At 36.8% G+C, this 15,760-nt stretch overlaps 1 protein-coding gene across 1 annotated transcript; it reads left to right on the top strand.

The window, feature by feature from the left end:
* The first annotated feature begins 484 nt into the window (after nt 1-484).
* SAP30L (SAP30 like) lies at nt 485-10,751 on the top strand. The gene is made up of 4 exons (XM_026685766.2): nt 485-1,360; nt 4,938-5,060; nt 6,203-6,301; nt 6,391-10,751. Exons 1-4 carry the CDS (start codon nt 1,175-1,177, stop codon nt 6,514-6,516), a joined length of 534 nt encoding a protein of 177 aa, XP_026541551.1. The 5' UTR covers nt 485-1,174; the 3' UTR covers nt 6,517-10,751.
* The last annotated feature ends 5,009 nt before the right edge of the window (nt 10,752-15,760 follow it).

The raw sequence follows: 15,760 nt of genomic DNA, 5'->3' as shown, positions 1-15,760 counted from the left end.
GGATCTCGCCGCTGCCCCTTCCCCGGTAACGCTGCGCTCTGATCCTCCGGAGGGAACGCTCTATTAGTTTGCAGCAACCAGACACGCAAAGCGGTCCGAGCAGGACCAAAGCACTCCTGGTGAAAAGTCCACTTCACCAGCGTCGCCCGAGTGCCGCGAGGCAGCTCCGCCTTTGAGGTGCACAAGAGCCGTTGGTTTTCGAACGTTCACCGTCCCCCGCCCCGCCCTCTTGCTAACGGCTTCCCGTGTGTCGCTGCCGAAGTTGGCTCCGAAGCTCAGGAGCTGCCCGTCCACCAACCTCCGAACTCTCCCAGCCCGTTCCCGAGCACGGACTTCAAACGCTCTCCGGCTGCCTCCCCTCGCGCAGGAAGGAGCCTATCGGCACGAGCAGCTACCTCGGCCAATACCTGGTCTGAGCGGGAGCTGAAGCCCCGCCTCTCGAGCTGCACTAACCACTGGCTGGCCGGGGACGGGACTTCCGCTCGGAGGCGAAAGAGGCGGAGCGGGCAGGTTTTGTGTTTGAGGGAGTGGGAAAGAGACGAGCGAGGCGGGTGAGGGAGCGGGTGGGTGCGGGCGTTGGGCTCCGTGGCCTGGTGGCCTCTCCGGCGGAGCGACAGGTCGTGTCCGCCTGACGAGTTCCGCGGAAGGGGCCGGCAGCTGGGCACAGCCACCCGTACCGGGCTGCCGGCTCCGGGGGCTGTGACCTAGGCAGCCGAAGGGACGCGGTCCTCGGCCGGCTGCCAGAGGGGGGTCGGGAGGCCGTGAGGAGACGAGAAGACGGACCCTCCTTGCTTTCGCCGCCTCTCGGAGGAGTTGCTTGCGAGGCTGGGGTCCCCACCGGGTCGGGGCAGGCGGAGCGCGTCCGCGGGCTGAAGCGGGAAAGCGATTCCTCGGGAGAGGCGAGGGAAGCCGCCACCACGAAGGACCGCTTCCGGGGCCCCTGGGCGGGATGGCGGCGTGAGGGGCTCCTCGGGGCCCCTGGGAAGGCCGCCCGGTGGAGGCGGCGGGCGAAGCCAGCGTTGCTTTGACGGCTACCCTCCAGATGTTTCCTTAAAAGCCCGCCAAGTCCAGGGTGGGATAGGCCGGGCCGAGAGGGAAGAGAAGGGCGGAGGTTGGCGAGCGCAAAGGCTGGCGAAGTTGGTCTTTCGTCGACCGAGGCCGGCGGGAGGCTGCGATGAATGGTTTCAGCACAGAGGAAGATAGCCGGGATGGTCCTCCTACCACCCCTTTTTACGGACAAAGTTGTTGCCTCATCGACGACGGGGATCGTTGTGTCCGCCCGGCTGGCAATGCCTCCTTCAGCAAGAGGATCCAAAAGAGCATCTCTCAGAAAAAGCTGAAACTGGATATTGACAAAAGTGTAAGTGGCAACCGTAGAAGCTTTACCCACTGCAGGCTTCTCTCTCTATCTGCAATTGTGCACCGAACCTGTCTCGTCTGTTGTTATAGTAGCGCTGCTGTACTACACGCTCAAATTGTAGAGGTTTTTTTTTCAATCAAATGCTGCTGAGCTGCTGTGAATTCCCAGCGTCAGCAAAGCAGTATTTCCCTATGCTGAGAAAACGTGATAGGAACAATCTGAATGATGCAGCATTAAAATGAAAGTATGTTGGATTATGATCCTACTAAAGAAGCCAGTGTAAATAGAGATATGCCTGACACGGCACCACCATTAAAACCCTATTATATTTTTAGGGAATTGTGTTTTTTTTACAGAGCAAAATAATTGTCTTACATATAAATGTAATAGCAATAGTACCAAAGTTAATCTCTTTTTCATTCAGTGACAAAAATAGCACAAAGCCACAGCAGGTGGCAGCATCTAGCTAGTTTGGACAAAGCTAACCAGGACTGTGATAAATATTTGAATGGGAGACTATCTGGAAATTCTAGGGTTGCATGATAATAAAAAGACTTCGTGGGAAAAGGAAATACAAGCGTCATATTGTTAGGGGGAAAGTACATGGATTATGGCTGTTTAACTGTACTTAAAAGTATGTATGAAACATCAGAAAGAATTGGGAAAGGCAAGTTTGTAGTAAATAGCTAAAATAAAAAAAGCTGTACCCAATTGTGATTTTTTTGGAGGGGGGAGAATGTTGATATCATTCTCTATAAAAATATACTAGAAGCATGCTAGAGATCCGTTATTTATGACTTGTAATTTAAGAATAGAAAAAATAGCTGCTTTGTAATCAATAGCCATATAGTGATGTATCTGCTATCTGATATTACAGGTGCTAATATTAAAAAAGAACTTAATATATGTATTTTTAAGTTAACCAATAAAATGTCCAGCTAAATAGTTCAAATGTTTTATTTATTAGATGTATATGCTGCTTTTCATTTTCAGGGTAATGCACAGATGTGCTTCTGTGTCAAAGGGTAGACTAAAACCAAAGTCTCTTGACATATTAATTGATGTACTATACTGTTAGTAGTCTTAAAATAATTCACTTAAAAACTGTCAAATCTCCAGCAGTGAACTGCAGTCAAATGAAAACAGCAAGCATGTTTCTTGGCTAGCATCAAACAAATTAATGTGCTGCCAACCAATTGTTACTGTGCCATCTGTCACATTGGTCATTTTAAGCTGAGACATCATACGTGGTAGTAATGATTGTTTGTATTCATCCAGATTATACATTAGGATTTGTCTATAAAGCATAATCCAAATTAAACTTGTCTTCATTGAGAAATTAAAGGAGGAATGGAAAGAATTTTTTCTAGGTCTCTTTTAATGTACTTTACTTAAACCTTCTAAATTAAAACTTGCAATGAGATTACAGTTACTTCCAGGCATTTTCTCCTTCACACCACATAAAAAATCCATAAAGTATCAGTGGATATCTAGTAAGACTGTTTCTGTTACCTATTAAATTAGTCTATAGTTAATGCTTTTAACCGAATCAAATATAATGTGAAGAATAAACTTTAATTATTTCATTTCTTTCAGCATTACTTCAGCACAATTATTGCCAAAAAAAATATGAAAGCATTAGTAGAAAAAGTTAACTGTGGGCTAGTTTTCTGAGGAGAAATATATCCAAAATAGTCATAGTTAATTGTCTACCAAATCAGTTATTTTAATTAAGCTAGTAATCATTTCATTAGTATACTAACTGTAAGACTCCAGAAATAGGGTTTGTGACTAGAAGTTTCTGCTGCATCATTCAATCCCTTTCATGTATACAGCAACTACCATCTTATAATTCTGCAATATTCTGCCAAGTTCATAAACCTATTACTAAAACTCTCATGTCTGTGACCTATCATTGGGTGAAGCAGTGCATCATAGGTCAAAATGCTTTGAACCAAGATACTTCAAATGAGCAATTTGGCAAATTTTATAAAGCATTTTATGACCTAAAATTATCATAAGCATTTTATGACGCAATACAACATGTCATAAAGCATATCCCGTAGTCAACTCCTAATGTTTGATTGTACTATACAGCTCAACGGTTTCTTTTCAAGGCAGATATATCTCTGAATGTCTCCCTGAATTTTAAAAAAAATTGTTCAGCTATATAAGAAGCTCTGCCATTGTTGAAGGCAATAAGGAATCTGGTAAAGTATCTGTGAAATGATGCCCCAAGGGGTCACAGGTTGTCTACTAAATGTGTATTAATGTGTGTATAAGAGAAAAAGCATAAATCGGGAGCAATCAGATTCCTTTATCAATGAACAGTGATCCCTGGGGAGTGTTGATTGGCTTATTTATTAGTTTATACCCTAACTTAATCAAACAGCTCTTGACAGCTTATAGGAAGTGTCCAAGCCTAGATCTAATAATAACTGGAATTTGTCACAGTTCAGTACTGAATAGCAATACTGTCATCCGCAACTTTTTCTGCCCCCCTAAATTTTTTTTCATAATAGTTCCTCACTGTTGGGGGAGGTGCTTGTTAATTCTATTAAATTCTAACACTTGATTTTTTTTATTTGAAAATTGATTTTTAAGGGTTTTCATGATTATTAGCAGGCTTGCCCACAGCAAGCTGAGATTAAAAGAAAATGAAAAAAATGTGTTTTGTAATGTACAGTGTACTTTTCTCCTCTTTCTTGTATGAATATTATTACGTACAGGCAAAAAAAAATTATTTATTTATTCATATCCTGCCTTCATTATTTTTACAAATAACTCAAGGTGGTAAGCTTATCCAACACATCTTCTCCTATTTTCACCACAACAACTCTGTGAGGTTAGTTGGGCTGAAAAAGTGTAATGTCAAGATATATTATTTTTGCACACAGACCTACAAAATACACAGGTACCCCACAGGAAGGACTTTAACATTAAAAACCAAATTCGACTGTTCAGTGTTCAGTTTTACATTGTAGCCCACAGTTTTAGTTTTAAACATATTTACTTACTACCCCAATAAATCCATTTTTAAAACAGCCTCTTTACTAAACTTGAAGAAAGCAGATGAGCAAAAAGAGGGTTTCTGGAAGACTTAATTTGGCAAGTAACCCTTTTTCCCAAGGGTGGGATCAGACAGGATTAAGTCATCTAGCTGCCTGGACAGCTGAGCAGCGCTGCGTGCAGGGAAGCAGCATTTGAAAAACTATTTATCTGCTTTTTCAATCGCAGCTATGCCTCACAAGGCAGCTGAGGTTGAAAAAGCAGGAAATAAAGGTCAGGTAAGAGCCTGGGCGGGTGGGTGGGCCAAAGCAGCAGCAGCCATAGAACCGGTTCTATGTCTGCTGCTCTTCAGATCTACCGGTTCTACAGAGCCAGACAGAACCGGTAGAATCCCACCCCTGCTTCTGCCATACCTTTTTGATGTGCAATGGCTCTTAAATGAACCTATGAAAACCTTTTTTCAAAAAGCTCAAATTTGTGGCACTGAAAGTTCTCAGATTTTCTTTTTATCGTTCTCTTTGCTTTTGTAAGGATTGTGCTATTTAATATTTTTCTTCTTTAATTTTAGGTAAGACACTTATATATATGTGATTTCCACAAGAACTTCATTCAAAGTGTCCGAAATAAAAGGAAAAGGAAAACCAGTGATGATGGGGGAGATTCTCCGGAGCATGAAATAGATGTTCCAGAGGTGATTTACATAATAAAATTGAGGTTTACTGTTTAGATTGTATTTATATTTTTGTAAGTTTAATTACACTTCCTAAAAGTAGTATAATAACATGTATTTATTAAGATTGTATTCCAATCATTAGTGCTCAGAACTTTCTTATTCATACAGTTTTAAACTTATAAATCACATTGGGGAAGTATATCTTTTTTCCATATCACAAACTTTGTGAATATTGCAAATCAAGAATTCAGAAGGGCTCACAATTTTTTGGTCACAATTCAGGCCTGAATTAAGACACCTAGAAAGTGGAGCAACTTTGGATACAGCAGATTAAAACTATCTTGATACTGTCTCTGAAGTGCTTTAACTTTCCACTGGTTATCAGTTCAAGAACAGCCACAGCAACTTTCTGCCATTTTCTATCTTGCCTTATAGAAGAACCCTATGTTTATCACATTGGTGATCATTACTATATCTTGAATAAACATGTAGAGTTTGAGCAAGTCCTTACTTTTATTTGTCCTGAATCTCTCCTCAGCATCTACCTTTCATTTGCGCCATGCTCTACATTGTGGACCTCTAGCAAGTCTTCTTTCTTTGCTTATTTAATGTCACAGATCACTTAATCTGATTGTCCTTTTCTCATAATTTTCAGTTCTACCATCTTTTGAGGTATTAACATATTGTACAAATATCTGCTTTCATTCTCTAAGTTTGTAGCTTTCAAAATTCTGAAGAAAAACTTAACAAAAATACTAATATGCTGAAAACATGTTATATGTTATATACATGTTATATACCTGTAATCATCTACACATTTCCTAATACAAGTAAATGTTTAAGAATTTAACAAGCAAGGTTTGCCATAACTTGCTTTTGCTGCATAGGTTTTTTAGGAATACAGTGCTTTTAAAGAACAAATGTTTTGAAGCACATTATAGCACTAAAGTTGCCCCTGCAATTTCTTAAAACTTCTGTATTGTTTTCCTGGGGTCACATGACTATCCTATCATATAACCCTGGGAAACGATGAACATATACAACTTTATATAGATTGTAAAGAAGCTTTTTGCTATTAAAATGCAATGCATTGTAGAGGGTTAATTGTTTTCAGTTATCAGTTAAACTAAATATATATTTTCATTGTGCCCCTTTTTTAGGTTGATTTGTTTCAGCTTCAGGTAAACACTTTGCGCCGTTACAAAAGACATTACAAATTACAAACCAGACCTGGTCTCAATAAAGCTCAGTTGGCAGAAGTAAGTCAGTGAAGACTTTATGATTTCCACATGTATGTTCCTTCTGCTAGGAAAATATTTTTATTTAAAAAAATATTTGTTTTTTTCAGACTGTCAGTCGTCACTTCAGGAACATCCCAGTGAATGAAAAAGAAACTCTTGCTTACTTTATCTACATGGTAAAAAGCAACAAGAGCAGATTGGATCAGAAAACAGAAAGCAGTAAACTGGAATGAAAGACTATGGATTCAAACAAGTGTAATATTTTTTAAAAAAGCAGGTGCATTATAAATACTTTTTTAAAAAAGTAAGATTTTTGTGTAAATTAAAATATACATAAGAAAGCAAAATTTGATCCCCACATTATAATACTTAATTTCAGAATGTGTATGAAAACCTCTGCAGTTTCAAAGCATGGTCTCTAACCTGAAGGAAAGATCAAAAGAAACTCAAGATGCCCAAAGCAATGACTGTTTAAGAAATTGACTTACGTTACAGATTGTAACATAAACCATGCATGAGTTTGGCATTCTTGAATAGAATCCTATCATACTCACCTAGTATTGAAAGGCACAGATAAAGTAAAACTTCTGAATTCTGATTTAAAACACCTCTGCTCACCACACGCACTACATAAAATTACTTGTTTTGAGACTAAATATTTCAGATTTTCATGGGTGCTAAACATTTCTAATCTTAGTGTTTTTGCATATATATTGGTTTTTACATTGAAACATAGAAATTGGCCAGCATAACTCATTTATTAATATTTATTAGAGTGTTATGACTTCACAAATTCTAATGTGTTGAATATTTCAATACTTCTGTTTTTCAAACAAACTATTGAATAGAGAGGTATTGCTACAGATTCGGACTATTTGCTGATTTTTTTAAGGTTGGATACACACATCACACACACACACACATATATTTGAAGCTAAAAATAATTTCAAGTTGCTATGAGCTTTTTGTAAGCAATTGGAATCTCAGTCTGGTCCTAATGAGGCTACAAAGCAAATACTTTACAGTAATAGTTAATAAACTTGGCAATGGCTTCAATTTATCTTCATTTTGGTAGTGAGAACAAATGTCATGTTGGACCATATATTTGTCCTAGGTATCATGTTTTAAAATGCAGAGTTCTTGCTGTCTGCCCACAGTCCAGAACCTGATAATCAGTGTGCACACACAAAGCTTGTTCTTCATTTACTTATGTGAGGAAGGTAACATAGTCTAAATGGTTCTTCCTATAAGTCCAGATCTGTTTGAACATCTTTTTTGGTCTCTTACTCCCATATTTTGCTATGCCAAAAGACATAAATACATTTCAAAATATCCTTTCGACTACCTTATATAGTAAACATTCTGGATAAGGTTGACATTATTCAGCAGTTGTCTCAGGCATAGAACTACACTTCATCAGCAGTTTTCACATTGCATTTAGTATTAATATTGAATTAAGGACCTCTAAGTTCTTTCCTGCTGTCCTAAAAACATTTTAAAAATTTGTCCAAATAAAAATAAAGTGTGTTCTATAAGATGCTAAGGGACAAAGTTTTGGTAGGTTTTTTTCCAAAATTTAATGATGTGAAAACCTAAAATGCACATCTCAGCAAATGCAAAAGTTCATGTATATAGCCATGTTGTATTTGTATTGCAAATAGATCACCAATTTATGTTACTCCAATTAACTGAACGGCACTTTAAAAGTTGATATTTTCATCTACTTCAGTTACAACATAAGATATGTCTTTTTAATGCACATTTTAAATTTAAAAACACATGGCTATATAATGAAAACAACTAAAGTATTTTAGACTGCTAGTTTGCATTTTAAACTATTAAACAAATAGTCCCACTGCTTCCTTCACTGAAAGGCTAAACCAGAAATCAAATATTTTAAATGGTTTTTATAACTGAACGTGTAACAAAACTGTATTTGAATATTTGTAACTTCAGAATATTCACATTAAAAATACAATGACCATGACATAATTTCTCAATAGACTGGCATCCTATGACAACCTTCTAGATCTAGATCAAAAGGGTAAACCTTTTTATAACCATTTTATATTGTATGGGCTTGTAATGCAAATAACAAAGTTTCGGCAACTAAATTACTACTAAAAATGCAACAACTATCTGTTTACACGAGCAATCTGTTCAATAGTTACTTTGAAGATCAGATTAAGTAAAGTATTTTCCTAAATCACCTAACAAGGTTTGCTGTCATACTTTATTAAATCAAAAATAATTATGAGGAAATTGAGGACTTTTATGTAAGATGTGAAGAATAACTGATGTTAGAATCTTTGAAACATGTTTTTAGATATCTTTATTTGCCTTACTCTCAGCTTGACCAAGTATTGTACAAATGTCTTGGCACAAGGAAAGGGCCATTAGTTTTTCATGACATTTAGTGCTAGAGGCTAATTTTAACAACAACATATAATTTTGTGTGTGTGTTGCCTGTGATTCTTGAACATCTAGTATTGCAGCACCAAAAACACCATCATGCAGTTCAAAATAATGGCAAATTATGCTGCATGCCATTTAAGGAAACTTTCAAATTCCTAGTGGTTTTAATAAAACCTTGATCATCATTTTGAGCTTCAGAGGATTTGAATCCTAAGACAGTATCTAACATTAATAGTTTATGTGAAAAAAGAGTCAGATTGGCATGTTTATTCATAGAAACTGGTGGGTGGTATTTTATTGACTCTCATTAAACATCAATTTTACATTGGATTTAAGCTATTAAATAATAAACTTTGGCCTGGGAGTGACTTCCCACATTGTCTAGTAGTTGTAGATAATACTGCTGACTACAGCAGTACTGAATAAAACTCACTCAAAACCAAAGGCCTTCAAACCCACTGAAAGCTAGCAGAAGATCTATAATTGTTAAATGGGCTTTGCATCAGAGCTGAAGAGTTTTAATATGGCACATCTTCTAGAATGAAGTTAACTTCATCAAAGATGGTTGTCCTCTGTGCATTAGTTATAGTTGTAATGATAGTAGTTATAGCACAAGAAATTTTGTTCATCCCTTGAATGAAGGAAAGAGCAAAGGGAAGGGGAAGTACAATGACAATTAGTACTGGAACAACATTTTTATGAATTCCTGGTGCAAGGTGCAGTTGAGTGTTTTGGCGAATGTCTCAGTCTGGTGGTTTAGCTTCCAAGTGTGATTCTGTAATGTAAATGTTACATATCAGATTCCTACATTAAATTTAATGTTTTCTCTTGCAAGTAATGCCATAAATTATGGTTGAAAAGAAGAGGCTTCAGTGTACTTACAGAATGCTGTAAATTTGCCACCTGACAGATTTGCCAATAAAAATTTCCTGTGAGGATCAGGAAAACACCTTAAAGCCAAAGTAGTCCAGAGCAAGAATATTTTTCATACTTTGATAAAAGAATAAAAAGAGCAAGTTGTATTCAAGAAACAAAGCAGCTGGTGACTTGTTTGAGAGACGATTTATGAAGCAGTATTCAAATTTTTTAATATGTAAATTAGCCAAATACACTATTGAGGGTAGGGAGGGAGAGACTGGGAACTTTGCACTTTATCTTGTGTTGATAAAACCTAATGTAAATAAAATGGAAACTCTTGATATTAAAGAAAACATTTTGATAAAATTGTTGTTCTAAGGGAAAGTGTTGTAAACAGCACACTACTGTCACTTCACCCTGTGCATTAAGATGAGGGATAGCTGCTTACAAAAGAAGCCTTTCAGTGCTACCGGATTATTTAAAGGGCCCTGCTATGAAAGCATAATATATCAACGTTCCTTCATTTGTGCTACCTACCATGCTGTACGTGCATGATTTTTTTCTCTTTCAAATATGTAATGATGCAGGGTAATTCTTTTACATAATTTATCCAATTTCATTTATTCATCACTTAATGAGGTGTTAAATTTTTAAAACTTTGATAAGGAAAGGGGCTCATGCCTTAAACTCACAATTTTCAATTAAGTAGGAGTTATTAAATGTTTAGCAATAGCTTTTTTTTCTGCAGTTGATTTCTTTTGTACAGTTTTCAAGCAGAGGCTTACGTAGAAATCGCCATGTATTACATTGCCCTCATTCTCTCTGCTTTGTCCTGCTGAATATTAAAAAAAATTAAATACACATTGACAAATGTGTTTTATTCCCTTTTGACATTTAACAGCACAACCTTACCATGAAAAAATGAACTTTCTTTATTCCTCATTCATTCTTGTGGATCTTCATGGCTAGTCTTGATCCTTAAGGCAAATGTTTTGGGTGAACCTTAATTTTAATTGTAAACTATAACAGTGTATCCTGAAGCAATCTGGTAAACTTATAGTGCAACTGTAGAGTTCTTTTCTCCAAGATGTATAGCTTGCATCCTTCCTTCCACTGTGTATAATAGTTAAATCTTTTACTGTTGGGAAAAAATATAAATGCCTGAATTTCTAATAAATGATGGGTTCAACAATCAGTTGTATTACTTTCTATTGATTTTGAATAACTGTACAAGACAAAACTAAAAACTCTAGAGCCAGAGCCATTAGACAAATTATACAGGCTCTTGTCATGATTAATATGAACTTTAATCATATCTGCATCTTCCATGTGATAGATTAAGCAGAACAAATTCCAAACTTCTTATTTCAAATTACATTTCAGTAATTAACAGAGCTTTGATATTTTGAATGAATTATTAAATTACTGCATTATTGCTTTGTTAGTGGGTAGAAAAGAACCCAGTAATTTGATGATATAAAGGGAGGCAATGGTACTCTACCTCATTGACAGACTGTTATTGCGTTGAAGCTCTTCTCTCCCATTGTCTGAAGTATTAGTACCTAGTTTATTGAGCCTGATACTAGTAGTAGGATTCCAATGTAGCGTTGGGATTGGAACTTTGGTAGAGGACATCTAAATTGTATTGCAACCAGCAATAGAGCTCTGTAAGAATATATAGTACATAACAGCACAAACGTATTTTACCTTTTGTATACAGTATAAAAATATATACGATATCTTTGCTGAATCTGCTTCTTTACATATCTACATCAACCAAAGACAAGTTCAATATGAAAAACAGTTTAATCCTTTTTTTCCTTCCTTTCAAACATAAAATTTTTTCAGAAACTACCTGAACAAGTCCCTGCTATTTTCTCGGAAAAGTTTTTCAGAAGCAGTTTGCCATTACCTGTTTCCCAGGGCTGAGAAAAAGTGATTAGCCTAGCCACAGAGCTGGCTTTGTGCCCAAGAGAGACCTAAAATACATTCTCCTGCTTTCTAGCCTGATGCCTTAACCATTACACCAAACTTACACTCTCTTTAACATTACGGTAGTAGTGAGAATAGTTTTGAGTGTAATATCTCACTTTTATACCAGGTAATAGTTTAATTATTACCTAAAGTAGTTACAATTATTTCCAGTGACTGACAACATAACACAAGGTGAGGAATATCAAATATTTGATGAAATTCACTGGGTGATGGAGAAGCATTAATGACATTCAGTTACAATGGCACTGAAAAAAGTGACATGACGCTTCCGGTTTGAGTTCCTTCGGCGACAGATAGAAATCCGCGATCGTGCGCGGTTTCGGTCTGGGCTCGCCGCTGGAGCGCCCCGAGCCGGCTGGTTTCAGGGCTAAGCCACCCCGTAGAGGTATTGAAGAGGGGGGAGACTGCCAGCAGGGTTGAGGAGAGCCGCATCTCTCCTCCTCAGCTGGCCATTACTCCCTTTCCCAAAGGCAGTTGCAGCGGTGGTCAAAAATGGCCACCTCAAAGAAGAACTCGACCAGAAAAGAATGTGCAGGAGAAAGATAAGAAGTGAAAGTTTTGGCTGACCGGGTTAAATTGCAAAAGCAACAACTAAGGTACCCTGGAATTTAAATTTACAAAAAAAATAACCGCTCCCAAAGAAGAGTCGGAAGCAGCGAAGGAAAGTGAAAAGGGAAAGGTTTGGTTTTTTTTTTCTTCTCTCCCTTTCCCTATACTGACAACTAAGAGACTTAAATAAGAAATCTGAAAAATCTGCTTTGACATCAACAGGCAATTAAGTTGAAAATAAAACAAAATGTCAAAGGGATAATAAAGATTTCTGGACACTAAAAAAAAAATTCATAAGCAGGAAGGGAGAGAAAAAGTATAAAAGGGCAGGGTCTGGAAAGAGGGAGGAGACTGCCTGGAATTAAAAAGAATCTACAGTAAAACTTCAACAAGACTTCTAAAAGATACATTTTAACTGAAACTTTGTAACTAAACAGTAGAACCCCAGGAAGGGAAAGTGAAAAAAAGAGCAAAAAGAAACAGCTTGCGTGTATTTGGATTACTTGGTGATCTTTGGATTCTTGGTTATTGCATTTGAATGACTAAAATTAATCGGGTGGTTGTTTAAAAATTTACACAATGGTACTACTTCTGGATGAATTGAAAATGGAACTTAAAAAGTATAAAGATGCACAAGAAGGGAGAGGTTCTTTTGGCTTTGTTTTTCAGTTCTTAGAAATGGAGATTTGGAACTATGAGAAACAACAAGAAACGTCTGCAAAACAAGAAGACTGGGACAAAGAAGAAGCCATCTTTAATGAACAAGTAATTCTATGTGGGGAAGAAAAAGGAAAGGGGGTTAAGAGAATGGAGAATTTAAGACTTAAAAACAACAACCAAAGAAAAGAAAAATAATTAGAAAAATAAGTATAATACTGGAAAGCAACAGAAGAGGGGAACAAAGAAGAGGGAAATAGAGGTAGAGAGACAAGGGGGTAAAAAGGGAAGAGAGAAGAAGAGAGGGAAGAAGGAAAGGAAAAGAAGTTACAAAGGACAGGAACAAGATATAGAGAAACGGGAACTATTTAGAGATAATGGGTGAAAATTTAACTGAAAAGGGGATTCTGTAAAGGTACATAAGATTGTATTGTTATATTAGTAATAGAAATAACTTTAGAAAATTGGAAACAATGTATGATTAAAATGAGGGATAAAATAGTTAGTGTAATTTAGTGAAATGTTTGTTAATAAAATAAGTGAAATAAAATAAATGAGAAAATTGAATTTGGAAGGGTCGGGAACATTTTAATTAGTTAATGTTTTATAAAATATAAGTGAGGGGGGTATTAATTATGGAAACCTTATAATTGTTCCCATAGAAGTATGATATTTAATTGAAAAGTAATGTTAAAGAAGTTAAGATTTTAATGAATATTAACATTGATGATAGAATTGAATTGAAATGGAATGTGTTGTTTTAATTACATATATTTATATTTTTTTCTTTTTTAAAGAATATAGTGTGTATTTTAAGAATGTACCAAGCAGAATCTGAATGGAAGTTATGTATTATATTGAATGTTATAACTTTAGGGTATATATTGAAGCCTAAATAAGAGTTAAATGGATAAACTTAAAAGATATAAAGGCGTCATACTCCAATCAGTAACTACAGGAGAAACTTTGTTTAAAGAGAAAAGATAATAGATAATTGAAACAGGACAGACAAAAAATATAAATATAATGATTTGAATTGAGACGAGATAATTAAAATAAAATTGAGAAAATTAAAAGAGGGGAGAAGCTATGCAGAAAATGTAAAACAGTAATAAGATATGGAATAGGACATAAAAATTAGCATGAAATTGAATTTGTGTCTGTACGAAGAAATGTAACCCGGGATTACGCTACTTTCAAAAAAGATGTTTTATTTGTATTTTCTTTGTGAAAACTCAAATAAAATTTACAAAAAAAAAAAAAAGTGACATGACCATTTTTCACACTTAAAGACTGATGTAGCATCCCCTTGGTCACGCAATCAAAATGTAGATGATTGGCAGCTGGTTCATATTTATAATGGTTGCACCATCCTGAAATCATGTGATTGCCTTTTGCAAATTTCTGACAAGCAAAATCAATGGGGAAGCCAGTTTCATTTAACCATTATTTTACTTAACAACTGTATTGATTCAGTTAACAACTATGGCAAGCAAGGTCGTAAAGTGGGGCAAAACTCACTTAAAAATGTCTCACTTAGCAATAGAAATTTTGGACTCAATTGTATCTTAAATTCAAGGACTACTGCTTGCCATAAAGAGAGAACAGGAATTGATACCGCCTTGAGTGGCTTCTAAGTCAGGGGTATCAAACATGCGGCCTGCAGCCCAGATCCAGCCCATGATTGGTCCAGAGTTGTTCTGCGGGGTTGTCCCAGACATGGCGAGGAACCGGCTTATGCCATCCCACCCAGTCAACCATGACAACCAGGCCGTGCCCACCCCGGACTCCCAAGGGCAAATAAAATCCTGATGGGATTTTATTTAGCCCACGATGGGATCGAATTTGACACCTAAGTTAAGATAATGACCGTGTTCAGACAATACAATTGCTTGAATTATCTTTCCTGAGCAATCTATTTATCCCTGTGCGCCAGCCATATATGATCAATTCAGTCAGGAAGTGGCCATTTTATGAATCTCTCAATAATAATAAAAATCTATATCATGTCACACAGATAATAAAACAGTGTTTAAAAGCTATTATTCAAAACATTGGAAATAACCAGTGTGTCATCGAGATTCAGGTTCAGGACTCAGATTCTGAACCTGAAGAATCTGCTTCAAATAAATCTGTGGAATGTCAGCCTTAGGAGATGCCAAGCCAAGAATCGGATGACACATGTACCACCTAGACAACTAGACCAGTCACATGATGATGATGTAAAGCCTCACAGCCCTCCACCTGGAGAAGAGAGCAAAGCAGAGTCATTCTATGAAGCTACTTGCCCAGCAAGGGAACAAATCTCTTGATTAATGACAGCTGATTACAACCTGATTTTTAAAAACTCTGATCCACGTTCCCTTTGCTGGAGATAACATCTGATCTCTGACTCTTGCATGACGTTCCACTGAATTCTGTTTATCTAAGAAAACTTGAACTTGGAGAAGCTGACAAAACTAAGCTGGATCTTGGAACCCTGCAGTGGATTTGGACCATTTTTTCTGTATCCTCCTATTAAAGTCAAAATTCTTCAGGCAAGCTTTGGTTTGTTTATTATTTATTTGCTGTTACTTTTCTTGAAATAATGCAATTTTCTTGAAATAAAATTGCTAATCTCCATAGCAACCCTGTTTGAGTGTGTGCAATTGAACCCTGAAGCAGGCCACAATGATTAATATAAATTTAACCGCTAAATTTATGCGTAGATAAGTTCTACTACTTGATTGAATACTATATGTGCCATACATCATTGTCAACTCTTAACAATCATATACATAAATTTTCTCCATGATGATCTGTCCCTATCTTGGTCCTTTAGCTCTTCTGATAGTGTCCCAATCACCACTGTAACTGAATCCATACACCTTGCTGTGTGTTGTCTTCTCTTTCCTTCCACCTTTCTCAGGATTACATTCCCATCTCCAGATGGGAGACAAAAAAAGTCTAAAGTAGAACAATAAGATAATTTGAGTCTCATTTGTGCCTCAAGTGAGAACACTG

Source organism: Notechis scutatus, chromosome 2 (assembly GCF_049901735.1).
Source record: "Notechis scutatus isolate UNSWTSFEM ecotype Mainland chromosome 2, rNotScu1.2, whole genome shotgun sequence".
Lineage (NCBI taxonomy): Eukaryota > Metazoa > Chordata > Lepidosauria > Squamata > Elapidae > Notechis > Notechis scutatus.
This window is presented reverse-complemented; position numbering and strand designations above follow the sequence as displayed.

Coding starts and splice junctions, on each gene's coding strand:
- SAP30L (XM_026685766.2), top strand. CDS start 1,175: ATGAATGGTTTCAGCACAGAGGAAGATAGCCGGGATGGTCCTCCTACC. Junction 1,361..4,937: donor AACTGGATATTGACAAAAGT/GTAAGTGGCAAC, acceptor CTTTAATTTTAG/GTAAGACACTTATATATATG. Junction 6,302..6,390: donor ATAAAGCTCAGTTGGCAGAA/GTAAGTCAGTGA, acceptor TGTTTTTTTCAG/ACTGTCAGTCGTCACTTCAG.